Raw genomic sequence first — 24,414 nt, 5'->3', positions numbered from 1 at the left:
TCTATGAAGCCACCATCTCCCTGATACCAAAACCAGGTAAAGACATTACAAAAAAAGAAAATTTTAGACCTATATCCCTCATGAACATAGATGCAAAAATCCTTAATAAAATTCTAGCCAATAGAATCCAACAACACATCAAAAAAATAATTCACCCTGATCAAGTGGGATTTATACCAGGTATGCAAGGCTGGTTTAATATCAGAAAAACCATTAATGTAATCCATCACATAAATAAAACAAAAGACAAAAACCACATGATCTTATCAATTGATGCAGAAAAGGCATTTGACAAAGTCCAACACCCATTTATGATAAAAACTCTCACCAAAATAGGAATTGAAGGAAAATTCCTCAACATAATAAAGGGCATATATGCAAAGCCAACAGCCAATATCACTCTAAATGGAGAGAACCTGAAAGCATTTCCCTTGAGAACGGGAACCAGACAAGGATGCCCTTTATCACCGCTCTTATTCAACATCGTACTTGAAGTCCTAGCCAGGGCAATTAGGCTAGACAAAGAAATAAAGGGTACTCAGATTGGTAAGGAGGAAGTAAAGCTATCACTATTTGCAGATGACATGATCGTATACATGGAAAACCCTAAGAAATCCTCCAGAAAACTACTGAAACTAATAGAAGAGTTTGGAAGAGTCTCAGGATATAAAATAAACATACAAAAATCACTTGGATTCCTCTACACCAACAAAAAGAACACCGAAGAGGAAATAACCAAATCAATACCATTCACAGTAGCCCCCAAGAAGATAAAATACTTAGGAATAAATCTTACCAAGGAAGTAAAAGACCTATACAAAGAAAACTATAAAACTCTGCTACAAGAAATTCAAAAGGACACGCTTAAATGGAAAAACATACCCTGCTCATGGATAGGAAGACTCAACATAGTAAAAATGTCTGTTCTACCAAAAGCCATTTATACATACAACGCACTTCCAATCCAAATACCAATGTCATACTTTAAGGGAATAGAGAAACAAATCACTAACTTCATATGGAAAGGAAAGAATCCCCGGATAAGCAAAACATTACTGAAAAAGAAGAGGAAAGTGGGAGGCCTCACCCTACCTGATTTCAGAACCTATTATATAGCTACAGTAGTCAAAACAGCCTGGTACTGGTACAACAACAGGCACATAGACCAATGGAACAGAATTGAGAATCCAGATATAAATCCATCCACGTATGAGCAGCTGATATTTGACAAAGGACCAGTGTCAGTCAATTGGGGAAATAATAGTCTTTTTAACAAATGGTGCTGGCATACCTGGATATCCATTTGCAAAAGAATGAAACAGGACCCATACCTCACACCATGCACAAAAACTAACTCCAAGTGGATCAAAGACCTAAACATAAAGACTAAAACGATAAAAATCTTGGAAGAAAAAATAGGATCTACCCTAGGAGCCCTAATACAGGGCATAAACAGAATACAAAACATTACCAAAAATGATGAAGAGAAACACAATAACTGGGAGCTCCTAAAAATCAAACACCTATGCTCATCTAAAGACTTCACCAAAAGAGTAAAAAGACCACCTACAGACTGGGAAAGAATATTCAGCTATGACATCTCAGACCAGCGCCTGATCTCTAAAATCTACATGATTCTGTCAAAACTCAACCACAAAAAGACAAACAACCCAATCAAGAAGTGGGCAAAGGATATGAACACACATTTCACTAAAGAAGATATTCAGGCAGCCAACAGATACATGAGAAAATGCTCTCGATCATTAGTCATTAGAGAAATGCAAATTAAAACTACGATGAGATTCCATCTGACACCAACTAGACTGGCATTAATTCAAAAATCACAAAATAATAAATGTTGGAGAGGCTGCGGAGAGACTGGAACTCTCATACACTGCTGGTGGGATTGTAAAATGGTACAACCACTGTGGAAATCCATCTGGCGTTATCTTAAACAGTTAGAAATAGAACTACCATACAAACCAGAAATCCCACTCCTCGGAATATACCCTAAAAATACAAGACCCTTCACACAAACAGATATATGCACACCCATGTTTATTGCAGCTCTGTTTACAATAGCAAAAAGCTGGAAGCAACCAAGATGTCCATCAACGGACGAATGGGTAAATAAATTGTGGTATATTCACACAATGGAATACTACGCATCGATAAAGAACAGTGACGAATCTCTGAAACATTTCATAACATGGAGGAATCTGGAAGGCATTATGCTGAGCGAAATGAGTCAGTTGCAAAAGGACAAATATTGTATAAGACCACTATTATAAGATCTTGAGGAATAGAAAAAACGGAAAAGAACACATACTTTTGTGGTTACAAAGGGGGGAGGGAGGGAGGGAGGGAGGGAGAGGGCTTTTTATTGATCAATCTGTAGATGGGAACTGCTTTGGGTGAAGGGAAAGACAACACTCAAAACAAGGAAGGTCAGCCTAATTGGACAGGATTAAAAGTAAAGAGGTTTCCGAGATAAAATGAAAGCTTCAAAGGATAGCGAAGCAGGGGCTGGGGTCTGGGGAACTTGGTTTGAGAGGACTTCTAAATCAATGGGCAAAACAATTCTATTATGAAAACACTCTGCATCCCACTTTGAATTGTGGCACCTGGGGTCCTAAATGCCAACAAGCAGCCATCTAAAATACATTAATTGGTCTCAACCCACCGGGAGCAAAGGCAAAGGAAGAACACCAAGGTCACACGACAACTAAGAACCCAAGAGACAGAAAGGGCCACTTGAACCAGAGACCTACAATATCCTGAGACCAGAAGAACAAGTTGGTGCCCGGCCACAATCGATGTCTGCCCTGTCAGGGAGCACAAGAGACAACTCCTGAGGGAGCAGGAGACCAATGGGATACAGACCCCAAATTCTCATTAAAAGACCACACCTAATGGTATGATTGCGACTAGAGGAATCCCAGAGACAATGCTCCCCAGAACTTCTGATGGCACAGGACAGGAACCAACCCCGAAGACAAATCATCAGGCATGAAAAGGACTGGTCAGTGGGGGGGAGAGAGATACTGATGAAGAGCGAGCTAATTAAATCAGGTGGACACGGGAGAGTGTGTTGGCAACTCTTGACTGGAGGGGGGATGGGAAGATAGAGAGAGATGGAAGAAGGTAAAATTGGCACGAAACGAGAGACTGTAAGGGCTGACTCAATAGGGGGAGAGCAAGTGGGAGAAGGGAGTAAGATGTATGTAAACCTACATGTGACAGACTGATTGGAATGGTAAATGTTCACTTGAAGCTTAATAAAAATTTAAAAAAAAAAAAATTATTTGTTCTTTCATATTTCTGAAAGAATTATTTCTGTACAAATACTGAGTTTAGTTTAGGCCAACTAATTAATTATATAACTTGCTTACTGTTTTATGATTTTTTCCCAACAGGACCTTCATTCCCCAAAAGCATCATTTCTTTCCCCCTGTCTTATAGACAAGATAAGACAGATATATATTCCCTTGGAACTGTTAAAAGTGGTGCTGACAGGCTGGACCCATTTTTCATTTAAGAGTTCTTTACTGACACACCATCTCCTACCTCTGGGTCCTCAGCGTCAATCTGGTTTAGGTGGATGTCCCCTGTTGTAAGCCATTGGAAAACAACATCCTGGATTAAAAGGTACAGAATTAGACACTCAGTTACTTGAGAATGCAGAGGGTCAGAACCACAGATTTAAATCAATCAAGAAAAAATGCTAAAGGTAAAAAGACCAGATCCAGTGATCTGAAAAAGTATAGTCCAGCCTTCTCTTGGTTAAATCAGATGAAAATGTAAAAGGTTTTCCTCATTCTAGTGCAACTTTTATCATCAGAAATTTATAAGTTATCTTAGGACACTCTAACCACAACCCAAAATTTATTAAACCTTGTTCACAGTCCTGAAGCAATCCCTGTTTAATGTGCTGAGGACAGTCTGAACTTAAAAGTAAAACTTTAAAAGGTAGAGTATTATATATAGATTCCTTCAGAATGCATCTGGAGACATTCTTCACACTGATTCCACAGAAACAAGATTCTAATCGATCTCCTAAAACAGTTAGTTCCTAAGACTGAAGGATGTACTTCATTAATGAAATATGCGGCGGGAACCTCTTCTTTCGGCAGCAATTCACCAGAATCACTTCAACGTAGAGCTTTGCGCATGATGCAGATGTCTGCTTCCCCGCTCTATCATCCTTCACCTGACGTGCTTCCTTTGCACTAATTCTGACAGAGCAACTGCAATTCCTTTAGCTCATTCCCTACATAAATCAGTGACCAGTCCTCTATGTAACCTCTCTTAAATACCACTCATGCACACCAGCCCCTTCTCTCTAGTCTCACCTTCACTACCTTTATTCAGGTGCTCATCCCTTCCTGTCTGGCTGACCTCACTAGCCTCTTAACTGGCCCTAAGCTGCCTCCTTCATCCTGCCTTGCACACAGCTAACAGAGGGGCCCAGATATGCCCATGCCTGCGGAAAACCCAGAAGGGCTTCTGGTTGCTTTTGGCATACGGCTGAAGCTCCTCAGCTTTGCATGTGAGGCCCTTGTTGAGCTTGTTCCTCACCGTCTTTCCAGGGTCAGCTCTCACCCCAACCTGGCATGCTTAGAAGTGCTCACCACATCTTTCTGGACTTACCTGTCTCAATGTACTATAAACTTTCAAGGCAGGGACTACATCTGACTCAATGTTGTATCCTTAGTGACTGGTATATGAATAGCTGGACTCTGAATAGCTGGTTTTGAATGAATAAGTGAATGTATCAGTATTTTTTAAATGACTGAAATGTATCAACGACATTAAAATCATATCTACGACATTATACATTAGTATGATTAAAGGAAAAAGCTCACCATGATTTTGCTGTTTTCTTCTTTATCCAAATATTGGTCACTGAACATATGACATGAGCCAAGCACCGCCAGCTTCCCACCTTGGTTCTAGCAATGACAACCAAAGCAGCGTCAGATACTCAGATCCCACAATGTGCCACATGCATCCTACTCCCCAAACACGTGTAATCAGAATCCTGGGAGCAACTATCTTCTATACAAATTGAGTGCCAGTTCACATCAAGGTTTTAACAGCAGAAATGTCAACTATGCTAACAACTACATTCTAACCTGCCTCTCATTTTAGACACTTCTGTATTTTTCTGTTTGACTTTAACAAAAAGGAACGTGAATTGTGTGCTACAGCATTTTTCCCTTGTTGGTTATCTTATGGATGAAGATCACAATCTTAAAAGAAAAAAAATCCAAGATACTCTGTCCTGAGTTAAGATCCATTATAAAACTATACAGAGAGATCATAGAGACGTTTATGAATACCAGAAACAATGTTTTAACAAGAGTCAACCAGAATACTAGTACTAGGTCACAAGCATGAAAATGTCACAAAAGAAAGAGCTGGTTAGTAAGAAAAATTTTCAATTATTATTAACAAATTTAAATAAATTAACATAAAGTATTTTTTTGCCTATCAGATTAATGTGAAAAAAAGCTATTATAAACACTGTTGGTTAGAATTCAGTACAATAAATTATTTTATACACTGTTGCTGAAGCTGTCAACATACGCATCAAAGAAATCTGAAACATACAAAAAACACTATGCACGATTTTGCATTTATAATCACAAAAATTTTGAAATAAATTCAAAGTTCAACCACAGAAAAACGATTAAGAATAATGCAGCCTCTTTCAGTTGTAAAATTATATATTTTAAAAGGGCTTACAGTAACACTGGAAAATGCTTCTACCATAACATCAGGACACCATAATTTGTAGAGTTACCCTAGTTTAAAGGCTGTAGAGCAAACAAAAATGAGGCACAAGCAAAAGTGGGAGAAAATCATCAAACTGTCAGTCTGGACTCCCTTGGAACAGTGCTATGGGAGCATTCCGTTCCTCCTCGCTGTCTCTGTATTTCCAGTCTTTCTATAATGAATATATGCTTCTTTTGTAATGAGAAAAAGTAGTACAATATCCAAAATCCAAGTTCTTCTAGCTACGTCACATAGAAGGAACAGGCACAGCTATAATGGCACTAGGAAAAGAATTACACCAAAGCCAGAGATGCCAAAGATGTAAATATACAAATTCCATTACTTAAAAAATCTTTGACTTGCACCACATTAAAAGCAAATGATTCATAGGAAAAATAACAACAATATTATTGCTATATCATAACCACTGAAAACAGATCAGTTATACCTAGTACAGGAAGTCAATTTGGTAGAATTCTGCAGAAAGAAAGGGGAAGTGACCAGATGAACTGTGCTGTGATGCGATGCGAATCTACTACTGCTAAGTTAGGCTTATATCCTTTCCTTTATATTGTTTTCTTTTCCCTAACTCATTTATTTCAAAAAGAGTACAGGTTTTTCTTTAATCCATTTATTCTGCCTTGGTAGAAATTCTATCACTATTTTCAGCTTCCTTTCCCAGAAACTGTCTATAATTTGTTCCATTTACATCAGAGTATATCTACTCAAGGACCAATTTTCTCCTTCAATATTAACGAGTCTACTGCAGTAAATCAGAGGCTCAGAAAGAAACAAGATAAGCTCATGAAGGCAATGGCAGTGGGCAAGGAGACAGAACCCCTGAGTGCTAGCCTGGCCCTGCTCATGGCTTCCAGGAGGACAGGGAGTGGCCTCCCTCCCTGGCATCATTGGCTTACCTCACAAACTTAAGAGTGACAGGCAACAACCTCTCTCAGAGACTGTGTTTACAGGGCAGGACTTAAAGCCCACCAGGAGGAGAAAATGGCTAGGAAATGGCCGGGTGATGATCTTATGAGTTCTAAAAGAATCACCACATTCTGTGCTCAGTTAAAGTTCTATAAAAATCCACTCTTCAGCCAGTTGAAATCTCTTGTGCACAGTTAAGAAATCAGATAATCATAGTTCTAGAATTAAACTACCTGAGGACCCTTAAAATAGTATCTCATTACTTTTGTGCCAATAAATTGATAGTTTATGTAAACAATGATTATTTCTACATCTTAAATCATTTGCTAATACTTTAATTTTAAAACAACAATTCCAGCTGTTTGGGAGAGGCTAACTACCATAATGGCTATGTGAATTACGTTTGAATATCATCTTTTAAACACAATGTAGACATTTATTCAGTCCCTTATGAAATGAGTGTAGAGCTTTTAAATGAGAGGGAAATGAATACTTAGGTCCCACCAAAAAAAAAAAAAAAAAAAGGAATTGTAAGGAATTAGGAGCATCTAGGTCCCTGGGGGAAAGACTGGAGGTCAGCTGGGGAATTCTATGAATTAAACTCAGTAAAACACTAATTAATAAAATAAAATAAATTAATAGGCAGTGGAAACGTGGGGTCGTAATGAGGCTGTCGGAGTCCCTGGGTGGCACAAACAGTTAAGCACTAGGCTACTAACCACAAGGTTGTCCGTTCAAACCCACTGAGAGGTGCCTAGGAAGAAAGGCCAGGTGATCTGCTTCTGAAAAGTCACAGCCATGAAAACCCTATGGAACGCAGTTCCACTCGACACAAATGGGGTTGCCATGAGTTGAAACTGACTCAAAAGCAACTGGTTTAGTTTTTTTGGAATGAGGCTGTGTCCTCTAGGACCACCTGTTCCCACATTTCTGAGGGCCTCTAAGATGAGAACTGGACAACTGATCTTCTGATATGTTTTAATAGCAGCAAGATTCTGTGCCATTTGGTGTAGTTTATCTCAAAACTTCACTGAAAGGGTTCTCTTTACATCGACAGTGAGACCCTGTAGTCATGCACAGGATGACATTATTTTGTTGTTGTTATTGTTAGCTGCCACGGAGTCCATCCAAACTCAGAGCGACCCTTATGTACAACAGAACAAAAAACCGCCTGGTCCTGCGCCATCTTCACAATCTTTGTTATGCTTAAGCCCATTGCTGCAGCCACTGAATCAATCCATCTCACTGAGGGTCTTCCGCTTTTTTGATGACCCTCTACTTTACCAAGCATGAGGTCCTTCTCCAGGAATTGATCCCTCCTCGCAACATGTCCGAAGTACATGAGACACAGTCTCGCCATTCTTGCTTCTAAGAAGCATTGTTTGTTTTTTTGGCAGTCCATGGTATGTTCAATATTCAGTATTCTTCTCCAACACTACAATTCAATTCTTCTGTCTTCCTTATTCATCATCCAGTTTTTACATGCAATTGAAGCAACTGAAAACACCATGGCTTGAGTCAGGCACACCTTAGTCTTCAAGGTAATTCTCTTTGCTTTTTAACACTTTAAAGACATCTTTTGCAGCAGATTTGTCCAATGCAATGTGTCTTTCGATTTCCTGACTGCTGTTTCTATCAGAGTTGATTGTGGATCTAAGTAAAATGAAATCCTTGACAACTTTTTTATTTTCTCCATTTATCAAAATGTTGCTTACTAATCCATTTGCGAAGATTTTTGTCTCCTTTATGTTAGCTGTAATCCATACTGAAGGCTGCGGTCTTTGATCTTCATCAGTAAGTGCTTCAAGTCCTCTTCACTTTCAGCGAGCAAGGTTGTGTCATCTGTATAACCCAGGTTGTTAATGCATCTTCTTCCAATCCTGATGCCCTGTTCTTCTTCATATAATCCAGCTTCCTGGATTATTTGCTCAGCATACAGACTGAATAAGTATGGTCAAAGGATATGGCCCTGACTCACATCTTTCCTGACTTTAAACTACCTGGTATCCTCTTGTTCTGTTTGAATGATTGCCTTTTGATCTACGTACAGGTTCTTCATGAGCACAACTAAGTGTTCTGAAATTCCCATTCTTCGCAATGTTACCCATAATATGTTATGATCCACACAGTCAGATGCCTTTGCATAGTCAATAAAGCACAGGTAAACATCTTTCTGATATTCTCTGCTTTCAACCAGGATCCACCTAACATCAGCAATGATATCCCTGGTTCCACATCCTCTTCTGAATCTGTCTTGAATTTCTGGCAGTTCCCTGTTGGTACACTGCTGTAGCCGCTTTTGAATGATCTTCAGCAAAATTTTACTTGTGTGTGATATTAATGATATTGTTCGATTATTTCCACATTCAGTTGGATCACTTTTCTTGGGAACAGGGGTAAATATGGATCTTTTCCAGTCGGCTGGCCAGGTAGCTGTTTTCCAAATTTCTTGGCACAGATGAGCGAGCACTTCTAGAACTGCATCCATTTGCTGGAACATCTCAATTGGTATTCTGTCAATTCCTGGAGCCTTGTTTTTTGCCAAGTCCAAGTGCAGCTTGGACTTCTTCCTTCAATACCATTGGTTCCTGATCATATGCTGCCTCCTCAAATGGTTGAACATTGACCAATTCTATTTGGTACAGTGACTCCTTACATCTTTTTTTGATGCTTCCTGCATCGTTTAATATTTTCATCATCCCATTTTCTCCATCGATGTCTTCAATATTGCAACCAGAGACATGAATTTTTTCTTCAGTTCTTTCGGCTTGAGAAATGCTAAGCATGTTCTTCCTTTTTGGTTTTCTATCATCAGGTCTTTGCACATGTCATTATAGTACTTTCTCTTCTCGAGCCACCTTTGAAATCTGTTCATGTTTTTGACTTCATCATTTCTTCCTTTTGCTTTAGCTACTCAACATTCAAGAGCCAAGTTTCAGAGTCTCTTCTGACATCCGTTTAGATCTTTTCTTTCTTTCCTGTCTTTTTAATGACCTCTTGCTTTCGTCACGTATGATGTCCTTTATGTCACTCCACAACTCGTCTGGTCTTTGGACATCAGTGGTCAACGCGTCAAATCTATTCTTGAGACGGTCTTTAAATTCAGGTGCGATATCCTCACGGTCATACTTTGGCTCTCGTCAACTTGTTCTAATTTTCCTTTTTTTCGACTTCAAATTGCATACGAACAACTGATGGTCTGTTTCACAGTTGGCCCCAGCCTTGTTCTGACTAATGATACTGAGCTTTTCTATTGTCTCTTTCCACAGATGTAGTCGATTTGATTCCTATGTATTCCATCTGGAGAGGTCCATGTGTATAGTCACTGTTTATGTTGGTGAGAAAAGGTATTTGCAATGAAGAAGTTGTTGGTCTTGCAAAATTCTATCATGTGATCTCCGGCATCATTTCTGTCACCAAGGCCATATTTCCCAACTACTGATCTTTCTTCTTTGTTTCCAACTTTTGCATTCCACAGAGTCACAGTACAAGGGGAATCAACGATTAGAGGGTTATTAAGCTTCTGTTAAGGGTGATGGAAAAATCTGGAAACGGATAGTGGCGATGGCTGTACAACATGATGAATGTAACTAACGTCACTGATGCATACCCATAAAAAAAGTTGAAATGGCAAATGTTTTGTTATATATATTTTACTACAATTAAAAAAAAGTTACAATATAGGCAGTCCTATGTGAGAGTGGAAAAGCTTTGGATTTAGAAATACACAAGCTAGGTTTAAGCCCTGACTCCACTGAGTAAGTAAAATGTGGATAATTAAACACTTCTTCATGGGATTGTCATGAAGAACAATGAGAAAATAGATGAAACCTCTTTGGAAATGGTAAAGTAGTTCTTACTATTCCAATAATAAAAATTGCATATATCCTCGTATCTAAGAAAGGCTGTACCTTAGAGTGATAGAAAGCCAGAATGGGTCTGTTAAGTGGGAAGCAGACAGAGCCTGTGGACAGAACAGCCACTGCTGGTTTCATGACACTCAATGTGGCACCAAAAGGATAGACAAAGGTGAGAGCCCTGTAAGAAATTAAAAACACACAAAATTTTTTTAAATATATTTAAAAATTCTGTAGATAATCCGAACATATTTTGAACAATTCATCATCAAACAAAATTTCCTCTAAGCTTCAGTTTTATAACTCAAAACCTAGGACAAGTCTAGCTGCAAGTTTAAAAAGGCATTTTGAAAAATGCCGATATAAATTAACAGGGAAGCATACATGATTGTAATTAGAATAACTAAGCCAGCCCGTGTGGTGGGAGAGGAAGAAGATGGGGCCTCTTCTGAGAACTGAACCAGAACTATATATGAGCAGGAATTTCAGGGTTTCAGCTTCTTATCCCTAGCTGGTCCCACAGCCACATTTTGGTGAAGGAAAAGAAAAGGTGAGGTGGGTAGGGAGAAAATAAAAGAACTTTAGCTGCTCTGAACAATAAGTCTTGCTGTTGTTGTTAGCTGCCATTGAGTCAGCCCCCAACTTATGGCGACCCTGTGCACAATTGGATTGGAGTGTTGTGACCCCTAGGGTTTACACTAGCTGATTTTCAGAAGCAGACTGCCAGGCCTTTCTTCCTAGTCTATCTTAGTTTCCAGCTGTACTGAAACCTGCTCATCACCACAGCCACACACAAGCCCCCACTGACAGATGAGGAGTAGCCATGCTTGATGTGCACTGGTCAAGAACTGAACCTGGGTCTCCCACATGGAAGGCAAGGAATCTACCACAGAACCACCACTGCCCTAAAATAAGGTCTTAGAGGTAAATAGTCTCCCCTCCTCATAGATTTGGCTGGTGCTGTCTCTAAGAAGTAATGTCAGTCATTGGAAGGGTATGTTACCAGTTGAATGCTTACATAAATAAAGAGGCATATATTTATCCCACTTTGGTGGGGACGCTTCCATGCAAACCTGCCTTGAAGTCCATCTACTTTCCACTGTCGCAGCAAAGACCCAGGGTATCTACACAAATCAGTCTGATTTGTTTACAATAACACAGAACGGAGGTTAAGAATACAGGCTCCAGAGCAGACTGCCTAGGTTTGAATCTAATTTTGACACTTAGTCGTATGAGCTTGGGCAACTAACCTTTCTGTATCTCATCTATAACATTTTAGGGTTACTGTGAGAATTAAATGTGCTATTATCTGCCTGACACAAAGTAAGTGCCCAATAAACGTTAAACCAAAAACCTGCTGTCATCGAGTCAATTCCAACTCATAGTAACCTTATAGGACAGAGCAGAACTGCTCCACAGGGTTTCCCAGGTTGTAATCTTTATGGAAGCAGACTGCCACGTCTTTCACCCACAGAGCTGCCGGTAGGTTAGAACCGTGAACCTGTCAGTTAGCAGCTGAGCGCTTGACTACTGTGCCACTAGGGCTCCTTCAGTAAATGTTAGAGAGTGTTATCAGTAAAGCAAAATATTATAAACCACTTAAATGTTCAGTAATACGGGACTGGTTGGATAAACTAGGATACATCCAATTTAATCCCGTCGTCAAACAGAACAAGGATCTGTATAGGTTGTTATATATGAAAAAATCTAGAAATCTAAACACCATACAGTTAAGACTGGTTATTTTTTGATGGAAGGAGCATGGATTCACAATGGAGGACTTATACTTTCTATCTTTTGAACTGTTTAAACTGTTTCTTTCATGAGAATTACTTTTGTAATCAGAAAAGAAGACTCTTCATTTTGAAAAAGAGAGAGAAAAACAACCCAATTCCTAAAAATGACAAATAAATCCTCGTCAGGCCTCAGAAAACATACTCACTGGGCATTGTTTCCACTACTCTCCTCATCAATGATGCCAGGCACAGCCTTCCCGGCAGCTCGGCTAATCTCCCTTGAAGAGAAAAATAAAAATCTATTTAAAAAATTGCAGAGTTTTACAATGCATTCATTAATAGTAAGCATGAACTAGATGCAAGGACTTTGCAGTTTTCAAGGTACAACTTTTTAAAATTAAATAAAGGTACACCCTCAGCTCTAAATTCCCACCTGAATTTAGAGACCATCTTAAGAATAGATTTGATGCGTTGAACACTAACGTCTGAAGACCAGACAAGTTGTGGAATGACATCAAAGGACATCATACATGAAGAAAACAAGAGGTAATTAAAAAGACATGAAAAAAAGAAAAGACCAGAATGGATGCCTAAGAAGACTCTGAAAGTTGCTCTTGAATGTCGAGTAGCTAAAGCAAATGGAATAAATGATGAAGTAAAAGAGGTGAACGGGAGATATCAGAGGGTAGCCTGAGAAGACAAAGTATTATAATGACATGTACAAATATGTGGAGTTAGAAAACCAAAAAGGAAGAACATGCTCAGCATTTCTCAAGCTGAAAGAACTGAACAAAAAATTCAAGCCTCCAGTTGCGACGGTAAAGGAGTCTATGGGAAAAATACTAAACAACGCAGGAAGCATCAAGAGAAGATGAAAGGAATACACCGAGTCACTGTACCAAAAAAGAATTGGTTGATGTTCAACCATTTCAGGAGGTAGCATATATTCCAGAACCAACAGTACTGAAGGAAGAAGTGCAACCTGCACTGAAGGCATTGGCAAAAAACAAGGCTCTAGGAATTCATGGACTATCAATTGAGATTTTCAACAAATGGATGCAGCAGTGGAAGCGCTCACTCATCTATGCCAAGAAATCTGGAAGATGACTACCTGGCCAACCAACTGGAAGAGCTCCATATTTATGCCTATTCCCAAGAAAGGTGATCCAACTAAATGTGGAAATAATCAGACAATGTCATTAATATCACACACACATAAAACTCTGCTGAAGATCATTCGAAAGCGGCTGCGGCAGTATATCGACAGGGAACTGCCAGAAATTCATGTCAGATTCAGAAGGGCACGCGGAACCAGGGATACCATTGCTGATGTTAGATGGATCCTGGCTGAAGACAAAGAATACCAAAGAGATGTTTACCTGTGTTTTATTGACTGTGCAAAGGCATTTGACTGTGTGGATCATAATAAATTATGGAAAACACTGCAAAGAATGGAAATTCCAGAACACTTAATTGTGCTCATAAGGAACCTGTACGTAGACCATAAGACAGTCGTTCGAACAGAACAAGGGGATACCGGGTGATTTAAAGTCAGGAAGGGTGTGTATCAGGGTTGTATCTTTTCACCATACTTATTCAATCTGTATGCTGAGGAACTAATTCAAGAAGCTGGACTATATGAAGAAGAACGGAGCATCAGGATTGGAGGAAGAAGCATTAACAACCTGCATTAGGCAGATGACACAACCTTGCTCGCTCAAAGTGAAGAGGACTTGAAGCACTTACTGATGATGATCAAAGACCACAGTCTTCAGTATGGATTACACCTCAACATAAAGAAAAATCCTCACAATTGAACCAATAAGCAACATTATAATAAATGGAGAAAAGACTGAAGTTGTTGAGGATTTCATTTTACTTGGATCCTCAATCAAAACCCAGGGAAGCAGCAGTCAAGAAATCAAAAGATGCACTGCATTGGGCAAATCTGCTGGGAAACATCCTTTCAAAGTGTTAAAAAGTAAAGATGTCTCCTTGAGGACTAAGGTGCGCCTGACCCAAGCCATGGTGTTTTCAACTGCCTCATACGCATGGAAAGCTGGACAATGAATAAGGAATACCAAAAAAGAATTGATGCTTTTGAACTTTGGTGCTGGCAAAGACTATTTAATATACCATGGATTGCCAAAAGAATAAACAAATCTATCTTAGGAGAAGTACAACCAGAATGCTCCTTGGAAGCAAGGACAGCGAGACTATGTCTCACATACTTTGGACATGTTATCAGGTGGGACCAGTCCCTGGAGAAGAACATCTTGCTTGGTAAATTTGAGGGTCAGCAAAAAAGCAGAAGACCCTCAATGAGATGGACTGATACAGTGCCTGCAACAATGGGCTCAAGCATAGTAATAATTATGAGGATGGCACAGGACTGGGCAGTGTTTCTGTTGTACACAGGGTCATTATGAGTCTGAACCAACTTGATGACACTAACAAACACATCCAACCCACAGGTGTGAACGTTAAAATATGAGAATCAGTTCTTCTTTGTTGAGTCCTAACAGCAGAGTCCATATTCTAGTTATTTTTGTATCTTCACACCGAGTAGAATGCCAGGCATACAGAAGTTTAAGTGTGTTATGAATAATTTTGGACATGGAGAAGAGTTCCCAGAGGGCATCTGATGTTACCCTCTTCTTGCATTCATCTCCCACTTCCCAAGAGCCCCTATTTATGTTTAGGGATCCAGGGGATCAGAGAAAGCTGACTCCACCCCAGCCTTTGGGGGAGTGGGGGAGACAAGGCCTAGCTACACCATCAGGGCATTCTATGCCCTCTGCCACAGTGATGGGTTTAGAATAGACATATGGCCTTGGCCAGCTCAAAGAGAGTGAAATCTCAGGACCACTCTTGCTGGAAATGCTGGAACCAAGGCATGCTCTCTCGTCCTAGATGTTGTGGCACAAAGAGGGGAATCTGAGAACTGTTAAAACTATTTCTCCATCTTGAGGATGAAGCCTACACACACAGGAGAGCAGAGCCAAGAGAACGGCACAGAAACAGAGCTGGAGCCCTGATGACATCATATCTTTCCATCAATCCACACCCTAATTCTGGCCTATTTCTAGGCTTTCCAATTACATCAATCAGTAAGTCGTTTATCGTTTAATTCCATTTGAATAGGTTTTCTGTTACTTGCAACTAAAAGTACTCTGACAAAAAAGGTAAATGTTGTATATGATTTCAAAAACTGGGAGGAATATAATTGATAAATGGAAAGAATTAATACAATCATAAAATTAAAAGATGAGAAAGGCGGAAGGGGCAGTGAAGAGAATATGAGAGGAGATGAGGGAAGAATCACGTAAGAAAGATGAGTCATTTGTAAAAACATTTCTGCTTTCAACATGCTTACCTGTTCAAGACTCCATTGGAAACTAGGGCTTCTTTAGGATGAAAATACTTGTAATATACATTTCTAACCACAGCATCTTTAAGGAGAAAAAAGGGAAAGGTGCATTTTAGATTAGAAATAAGTTTGATTTTATAAACTCATAAACTTTGCCCTGGAAGGACCTCTGAATCTCTGTTTCAATCCCTCCCATTTTATAAGTAGAAGAAGCCTAGGCCCAGAAGGCTCAGATTGCTGCTCAGATCATAATCCAAGATCATGTACCCTCCGCCCAGGGCCTTTTCCACTGTACCACTGGGCCCAGAGGGCTATGATGTGGGTAGTAAATAGGGAATTACTGCCTGTATTTAAAAAAAAAAAAAAAAATTACCATTATTAACCATGATTCCATATTCTTCTAGTAGAAAGTTAATATTGGTGTCAAATCTGGACTCTCCACCTTCTCCTAGCATCACAAGGATATCTCCACCACTATCAAGATATTTCTTCAAGACTTCGAACTACACGAAGGAAAAAAAAAAAACAAACTATGAATATACCCAAAAGACATTTGGCCAAAGTACTATAAATAAGACCTTTTAGGTAACTAAAAAGTAAACATTTTAAACCTACATGGCACTCAAATTTAAATGCATAAAGCTCCAAAATGTTCAAATTGAATTGCTATTTTCAAAGTTGACTCTCTGAAGAGCAAACCAAAAGTGGAAAACTATTAGCTAAAGGAAGCTCACAGTTTTGCCTTCTCCTTACTGCTCCCCCAACCCCAAGGAGGTCAGGATGAAATCACTGCATACCACCCTAAGGGAGGAACTCTGTTCAAAGTCACGGACTGACCAAGCCTTAGTGAGTTATGCATGTTGTCTGCATCTCTCCTGGTAGCTCTTTCTTGCTTCACAAAGCCAGGGAGGGGAGAAAAGTTTAGGGCTGCCCCTTGCTGACCCGTTCTGGGAAAACCTGGGGTGGGTGGTCCATGTATATAAAGTGTATAGATGGAATACTGTAATAACTTATAATTACAAAATGTACTCCCCAAAATGAAATTTTTAAAGATAAAAAAATTACAAATAAATTTCATTCTGGTAACCCAGTGGTTCGTCACATGCAGCCCATTTTGGAAACCACTGGCCTTGACCAGCTCTGCTGTGAACATGCGCCTCTTGCTCTTCCATACTCCCTAGATTTCCCCCAGGATACAGAAAGCACAGTGCTACAATTAACATCACCAAGGGGACTTTCTCCCAAATGAAGTGGAACTTCATGAATCCCGAGCTCTGCGCAACAGACTGAATTCTTTTTCTCCCGACTTGGTTGAACTTCTTTTCCTACATAATCCTAAATGTCTGCTGTGTTCTATGACTAAAAACAAACAAACAAACCTGTTTGCACTGAATTAATTTCGACTTATAGGGACCCTACAGGACAAAGTGGAACTGCCCCATAGGGTCTCCAAGGGGCGACCATTGGATCTGAACTGCCAACCTTTTGGTTAGTAGCTGAGCTCTTACCGAGCTCAACAGGGAACAGCAAATCAGGTCTAGTATGCAGCATATATGTTCTCAGAACATAGCTTTTGCTTGGGAAAGTCTACTGGGACTTGGCACTTATGACTGTGCTATTCTGGGATTTGCCTGTTTTCTAAGCATGGTGAACATGGTGTTGGTCCATTTGGCAGTATGGGAAAAAGAGCCACACCAAGGATTCGGTGCGTAATGACACTTTTTCAGATGTTGAAGGAGTTCCCACAGGCTTCACCTAGACATCTACGTGAAACCCTTCTGGTTAAAGAACAGATATTCGGTTTGAATTAATAGCTCCTTATTTCTCCACGGCAAAAACAGGAAGGAAGAGTAATTTTGCAGACTTACACATTTTGGAGGCTGACTTCATACGAGGAATGCATTCACACCATTAGATTTTATGTACTAGGACAGCAAACTTGGGGTATTTTATATTCTGACACTGTATTATTCAAGCCACTGGCTCGCACTGGAGGCAGTTAAGCCATCTAGTAGGTGTTCTGGATTGTCAAACATTAATATTTAGGGGCATCTTAGTGGGCGGGGATCAGGGATACTAAAGGTCCTGCCATGTTCAGAACAGTGCCACATAGTGCATAACTGACCCACAACCTTTGAATGCTGTGCCAGATAGTCATGCAGGGAAAATTAAACTAGCAAAAAACGTATCTAGAATCTAACTCCAATTTACATATAAATACAAAGACTTTTTACATGGTTTTAGTATACGCCAAATTTCCAGGTATACAGCTACCATGTAAATTGAGGGAAGACTATACTTTCTTTTGTTCAGAACTTTACAAGAGTTGTTCAGTATTTTGGAAAATCATGTCACCGATGGCAGCGCAGCTCATGATCTGAGTCACCAGTACAACACACCTGCATCAGCCTGCATTTGTACCTGTCCCATTCTTGGTGTTTTTATGTGCTTTTTAGCCCTTATTTCAAAATGTCAAATATAAAGAAAAGTGTTCTAGTGTATGTATGCTCAAGTATTGACAAACTGAAATACACATATTCTTCCAGAGTATGTATGCTCAAACACTTATAATCTGAAGTATGTATATTTGTGATGGTTAATGTTATATGTCAACTAGGTTATGATTCTCAGTGGTTTGGCAGACTTCCATAAGTAATATAATGCAATCACCTCCATGATGGGATCTGATGTGATCAGCCAATCAGTTGAAAAGGGAGTTTCCTTGAGGATGTGGGCTGCCTCCAGTGTATAAATGGATATTCAGGTAAGGCTCACTCTCGCACCTGCTCTCTCTCTCTACCCAGCATTCTTCTTGTCACCTGACCTCTGGTTCTTGGGAAGTCTTTAGCCTGCCACCTGACCTGCAGATTTCGGGTTCTTCAAACCTTGCAACCACATGAGCCAGGAGGAATCTTCGGCCTGCTTCCTGACCCATGAATGTGGGACTTGCCAGCCCTCACAATTGCGTGAGCCATTTCCTTGAAGCAAATCTCTCTCTCTATATATTTATATATCCACTTCACTGGTTTTGCTCCTCTAGAGAATCCACATTAAGACAATATTCTTTCATAAATCATCTTCCATTTCTTTACAGTTAGGACATTATATTGACTTTTTTTTTTTTTAAATGGTAGCGGGTTATATTATCTATGTGTTTCAATTCAGAATAAAGGCAGTATTTATAACGAAGGTGGATGTTGGTCTGATACAGTTGGGAGGCAATGGTTTGGGTCACTTGATCATCTAGTGGTAAATGAACACCACCGCCAAGCAAGTCTGATGAACCAATGTAACTGAGCTGCAAGACAGAGAAAGATTCTTTAGCCTAGTGTCTAGAACAGTGCCACACAGTGCAGAACTGACCCACAAGTATTTACAACAGGGTATATACCTGAAGCCTAAGTTCAACTATATTGGCTATAAGATGGAGTGACAGGTTCATGACATTTGACACCATTCTAACCATTAAGCAGGGTCCTCACCTACCCACATCAGGGGCCTGAGGACTGGTGGCCCCACCCATGCCACCTAGCCACCTGCAACAGGAGTCCAAGAATAAGTGGTGCCTCCCAGTCCTTACAGCCAACAGCACTGGCTGCCCATAGTCCAGCTGCAAAACCCATCCACCTATGCGCTCTAGGGAACAGGGACATGCTTTCCTCCCAGACACTCAGGGGCAGCCATCAGCCCCCTGCCTTGCTCAGTGCATGACACCCTACTGCAGCTAGATACCTGTGCCTACTCCAATCACTCCTGTCCATCTAGGATTGTAGGTGAGAGCCTGCACCACACATCTGGTAACTGACTACCTAGACACCTGAGCTGAATCCATGTTAGAAAAGTAATCGGACTCCTGGGCTCATGTACCTTGTAACAGCTCTAATCACCTGGTGACAGGATATGAGAGCTTTGAAGGCACCAATAATCAAACCAGTTCACATGACCAGCATATTTGAGCATATCAAAACAAAACAAGAAGCTAGGACACAGTAAGCAAACATTAAAAAAATACAGTAACTTATTGATGGCTCAGAGCCAACAGTCAATATCAAATCACACAGAGGCAGACCATGATGGCTTCGGTAAGTGCCCAAAATAAAGGATCAAGAAACCTTCTGAAGGAAGAGAGCTTCTTGGAATTACTGGAGGTAGGATTAAGATTAATATACAGAGCTCTTCAAGAGATCAGGAAGGACATCAGGCAAAATGCAGAACAAGCCAAGGAACACATAGACAAAGGAATAGAGGAACTTAAAAAGATTATACAAGACCATAATGACAAATTTAATAGGCTGCAAAAATCCATAAAGAGACGGCAAACAGAAATCCAAAAGATTAACAATAAAATCTCAGAATTCGACAACTCAATAGAAAGTCATAGGAGCAGAACTGAGGCAATGGAAGTCAGAATTAGTGAGACTGAAGATAATGCACTTGCCACCACTTATCTGAGGAAAAATCAGATAAAAAAAAATAAAGAAACCCTAAGAATTATGTGGGGTTCTATCAAGAGGAATAACCTACGAGTGACTGAAGTAACAGAATAGACGTGGATAACAGAAAATACAGAGAGAATTGTTGAAGATTTGTTGGCAGAAAACTTCCCTTTATCATAAAAGATGAGAAGGTATCTATCCAAGAAGCTCAATGAACCCCATAAGGTAGATCCCAAGAGAAAGTCATCAATACATATTATAATCGAACTTGCCAAAACCAAAAATAAAGAGAAAATTTTAAGAGCAGCTAGGGATAAACCAAAAGTCAACTACAAAGGAGAGTCAATAAGACTAACCTTGGACTACTCAACAGAAACCATGAAGGCAAGAAAGCAATGCGATGACATAGAGATTGATTAAGTGTTTAGTGTCAGATAGATAATGTCTGTCCCATCACAGAAGCTTCTGCAGGACAACACCTAACTGGCATCATATAGTCCAAGAAGGATGAACTGATCCCTTTATTGGTCCTAGGAGACCAGAAGCAATGACCAGGGAACCAGTGATCTCCTCCCTTCCAGAAGACCTCTATTAGCCACTGAGATAGGCCAAGTGGAAGAATAAAAAGCAAGGGAATGCTAGTTCTTTGAAAGATCCTAAAGGCAGGAGACCTTGGCCTGCCTCAGTCTAGGGACCACACTGGCCCTGTCCCACCTCACTCTCCCTACTCCCCACAGCCTTCCTGAACACCAAGGCACTTCCTACAAGTCTCTGTGAGAAAGACTCTTGCTGTATTCTGGGTTTTGCTTTATCATTCCTCGTCTGTTTCATGAAATAAAACAATAAACAGCTTAATTGTAAGTGGAATTTTCCTACCTTCAGAGCAAAAATATAGTAGCTAAGTCTAGGTAATATTTAATTAGACCTCCCAGACCAAAAAAAAAAAAAAAATTTTTTTTTTTTTTTTTTTTTTTTTTTATGGTCTGGCAGAGCCCTGGTGGTCTGGCAGAGCCCTGGTGGTACAGTGGTTAAGAGCTGGGCTGTTAACCAAAAGTCTGACAGTCCGAATCCACCACCCACTCCTTAGAAACAGTATGGGGCAGTTCTATTCTGTCCTATAGGGTCACAATGAGTTGCAATCGACTAGACAGCAACGGGTACGTGTCTAGCACTTTGCTAACTCTTTGGAAGGATCATCTCAGTTAATCATCACAAAAACCCTACAATATATTTACAATTAATATCCTATTTTTACAAACGAGGAAACAGGCTAAGAGAGGTAAAATGACTCCCTTTAGGGTGTATAGTTAGCACGTGCTGAAATGGGATTTGAATCCAGGACCTCTGATTTCCGAGCCCAACTCTTAATCATCTCACTGTACCTCTTTATTTCTTACCTCAGCTGCAGTAAATTTTTCCCTTGGCCCAGCCGTAATCCACAGTTTCACCCCAATTAGCTTCTCAGATGTGATTTCATCTTTTAAGCTAGAGATATGGGGATTTTAAAAGCAACTGTTAGATCCATGATTTAAACCAATTACAATTCAGCTCTACAATTAGCTCATATGATTATACAGCCTTACCATTAAAAAGGAAATGTATACACAAACAGAGAAACGTTCTCATCTTATTTGCATTTTTCCTTTCCCTAATCTGAAGTGTTAACCCACATTAAAATAACTGCACAGCTTTAACACTTACCAAAAGCCCCTAAGAGAGCTTTAACCATTAAAAAAAAATTTACAGATGTAATTAGAATAATCTTTTGGTTTGCATTTTGGAAGACAACTTAGTACGTTGACTGCCAATTTACAAAAGAGAAATTTTAATAATAATTTATTTACTTTGAACAATCTTTAAACTGAGCTCCTGTCATCTGAAGTGTTTAGATGTTTCAGTGTTACCAGCAGACTACTGTTGAAACTTAGAAAAAAAAACAATACAGTCACCTCTGAATCTTCCAATTACTCCGAAGTCTTTTCTGCATAGATTTATAACCATTGTTGGTGGTAAATATCTCCTTTTTGGATGCATTGAAAAGAATCGTGCTGCGAAGCTCTCTGTCCATGGTTACCTTAAGGAAAAAATAAGGGATATGAAAACGGAGAACAATACACACTATTCCAAAGGAAAGACCTCCGAAGGAATAGTTGCCTTCACTTGCTCTAATCTATCAAGAAAGAGTATACAGCTGCAACCTAGCTATGAAATCCCTAGAATTCTCAAAGGTTGACAGTGACACACATAATCATAATGCAGAAACCTAAGGCCAAACCCAGTCCACCCTGGCTTCTGCCTCCTGTCTCTCATGCTGGGGTTCCCACTTTCCTACCCCTAGGGCTCTCCCCACTATCATCCTACCCTTGTTCCCTCAGGCCATGTTTCCAATCGGATTCCTCACTGCTGACCACAATGGGCAACTACCATTAAGTCTGGGAAATAGCCTTCTAGATTCTTTTCATACATATATTAATTTACAAGCCCTGATAGCACAGTGGTTAAGAGTTCAGCTGCTGACCTAAAGGCTGGCAGGTCAAATCCACCAGCTACTCCTTGGAAACTCCACGGGCCAGTTCTACGCTGTCCTATAGGGTGACTATTGAGTTGGAACTCACCTAACAGCAACGAGTTTTTTTTTCCCATATGCGCTGTTCTGCAACACACTTTTTTCACCTAGCCTTGTATCTCTGATGTCTCTCCTTGCCAGTACATATGTTATGTATCCACCACATTCATTTCAACAGCTGCACAGTATGAATGCACCACAATTTATTTAATCAGTTATATACTGATTGACATCTTTTTTCTTTCCAAATTTTTGCTAGTAGAGCAATGCTAAAAACATTATTCTTGGACAAGTTTTTGTGCACCCTGTATAGCTAGAGAATAAATTTCTACGTGTTGAACAGCTGAGAAAATTATTTTCAAATTGCCCTGAAAAAAACTGTACTTATATTTCCATTAACACTAGGTATGTTTCCACACAATCCTATTCCCAACCTATGCCATCTTTGCCAATAAAACAGTTAAAAAAAAAAAAAAACAACGAAAACCTCAAACTATTATTGTTTTAATTTTCACTTTTAAATTACTGAGATGGCCATCTTTCACTATGTTTATTGGCCACCCGTATCTCTTCTGAGTTTCTTGTTCATGTACTCTGCTCATTTTTCTACTGGGTTTCATATCTTTGTAACTGATCTTTAAACAAGTACTTCTGTCAGTCTTCAGACTTACCTTCTGGTAGCTTGTTTGGTCTGGTTGATTTTTTTCTGAGCCATATACAAGGTTTTAAATTTTATAATCAAAAGTATTAACATTTTTTTTTCTGGCTTCTGGACTGCATATTTAGAAAGACTTTTACATGCTAAGGTTATACATATACCCAACATTACTTTTTTCCAGTACTTTCATAATTTTTAGCATTTGAATTTTCGCCTATCTAGAATTTATTTGGAGTACTGTATGGTGCAAGTGGCTAAGCACTTCACTACTAACCAAAAAGTTGGTGGTTCACAGTTTGAACCCACTCAGAGGCACCTCAGAAAAGCCTGGCAAACTGCTTCTGAAGGTCACAACCTTGAAAACAAACCCAATGGAGCACAGTTTTAGTCTGTAACACATGGGGTCACCATGAGTCAGAATCCACTTGACGGCAACTGGTTTTGTTTTGTTTTTTGGAACTTATTCTGATGGTTAAAATAAGTCTCCCACCCCCCCAGAATTACTAAAAAGCTGCCCAACACCACTCTACCTTTTCAATGCTGATCTGAGGTACCATCTTGACTACATAACAAATTCCCATATATACAGTGAAACCTGTGAGAACGGGAACTTGATGCGACAGCCTTGTTTTTTTAGGTCTTGCAAGTTTTCCGCCTTGAACAGCGTGTAGTCTTACCGCTTTACTATTGCCATTAGTGCAAAAAGTTTTGCGTTTTCCTTCTCTGACAGGTTTCCACCTTACAGAGGCTCCAGCTTTCACAGGTTTTACTGTATTTGTCTTATCCAGAACTCTATTATCTGTCTGTAAGTTCCTGCTCAGATCCATACTATTTTAATTACTATAGTTTTATGTTATAATACATGGTGGTGCTGGAGAGCTAATCCCCCTATCATCCTTAACTTTTAGAATTTTCCTGGTTCATCTCAAATATTTATTCCTCCAGCTGAACTTTAAAATCTTTTCATCAGGTTGAGAAAAAAAAATCCGTCTATGGTCTCACTACTGTGACAGCTATCTTCTGATGCTCTATTCCACCCACATGCATATAACATGTAACGCTGTACTCCGCTTTTGCCAGTTTCCT

At 39.7% G+C, this 24,414-nt stretch overlaps 1 protein-coding gene across 3 annotated transcripts in view; it reads right to left on the bottom strand.

Moving 5' to 3' along the window:
• The window catches only part of IFT52 (intraflagellar transport 52), a 46,667-nt gene that overhangs the window by 21,143 nt on the left and 1,110 nt on the right, over window positions 1-24,414 (bottom strand). For all 3 annotated transcript variants that reach the window (XM_010591691.2, XM_010591692.2, XM_003411718.4), the window contains exons 2-9: window positions 22,054-22,178; window positions 21,502-21,589; window positions 16,042-16,171; window positions 15,675-15,750; window positions 12,505-12,576; window positions 10,617-10,743; window positions 4,866-4,952; window positions 3,568-3,636 (exon numbers count right to left, since the gene is read on the bottom strand). In XM_010591691.2, coding sequence (XP_010589993.1) covers window positions 3,568-3,636; window positions 4,866-4,952; window positions 10,617-10,743; window positions 12,505-12,576; window positions 15,675-15,750; window positions 16,042-16,171; window positions 21,502-21,589; window positions 22,054-22,178 — 774 coding nt within the window. The remainder of the gene's footprint in view (window positions 1-3,567; window positions 3,637-4,865; window positions 4,953-10,616; window positions 10,744-12,504; window positions 12,577-15,674; window positions 15,751-16,041; window positions 16,172-21,501; window positions 21,590-22,053; window positions 22,179-24,414) is intronic.

This window comes from Loxodonta africana, chromosome 24, assembly GCF_030014295.1.
Source record: "Loxodonta africana isolate mLoxAfr1 chromosome 24, mLoxAfr1.hap2, whole genome shotgun sequence".
NCBI lineage: Eukaryota > Metazoa > Chordata > Mammalia > Proboscidea > Elephantidae > Loxodonta > Loxodonta africana.
This window is presented reverse-complemented; position numbering and strand designations above follow the sequence as displayed.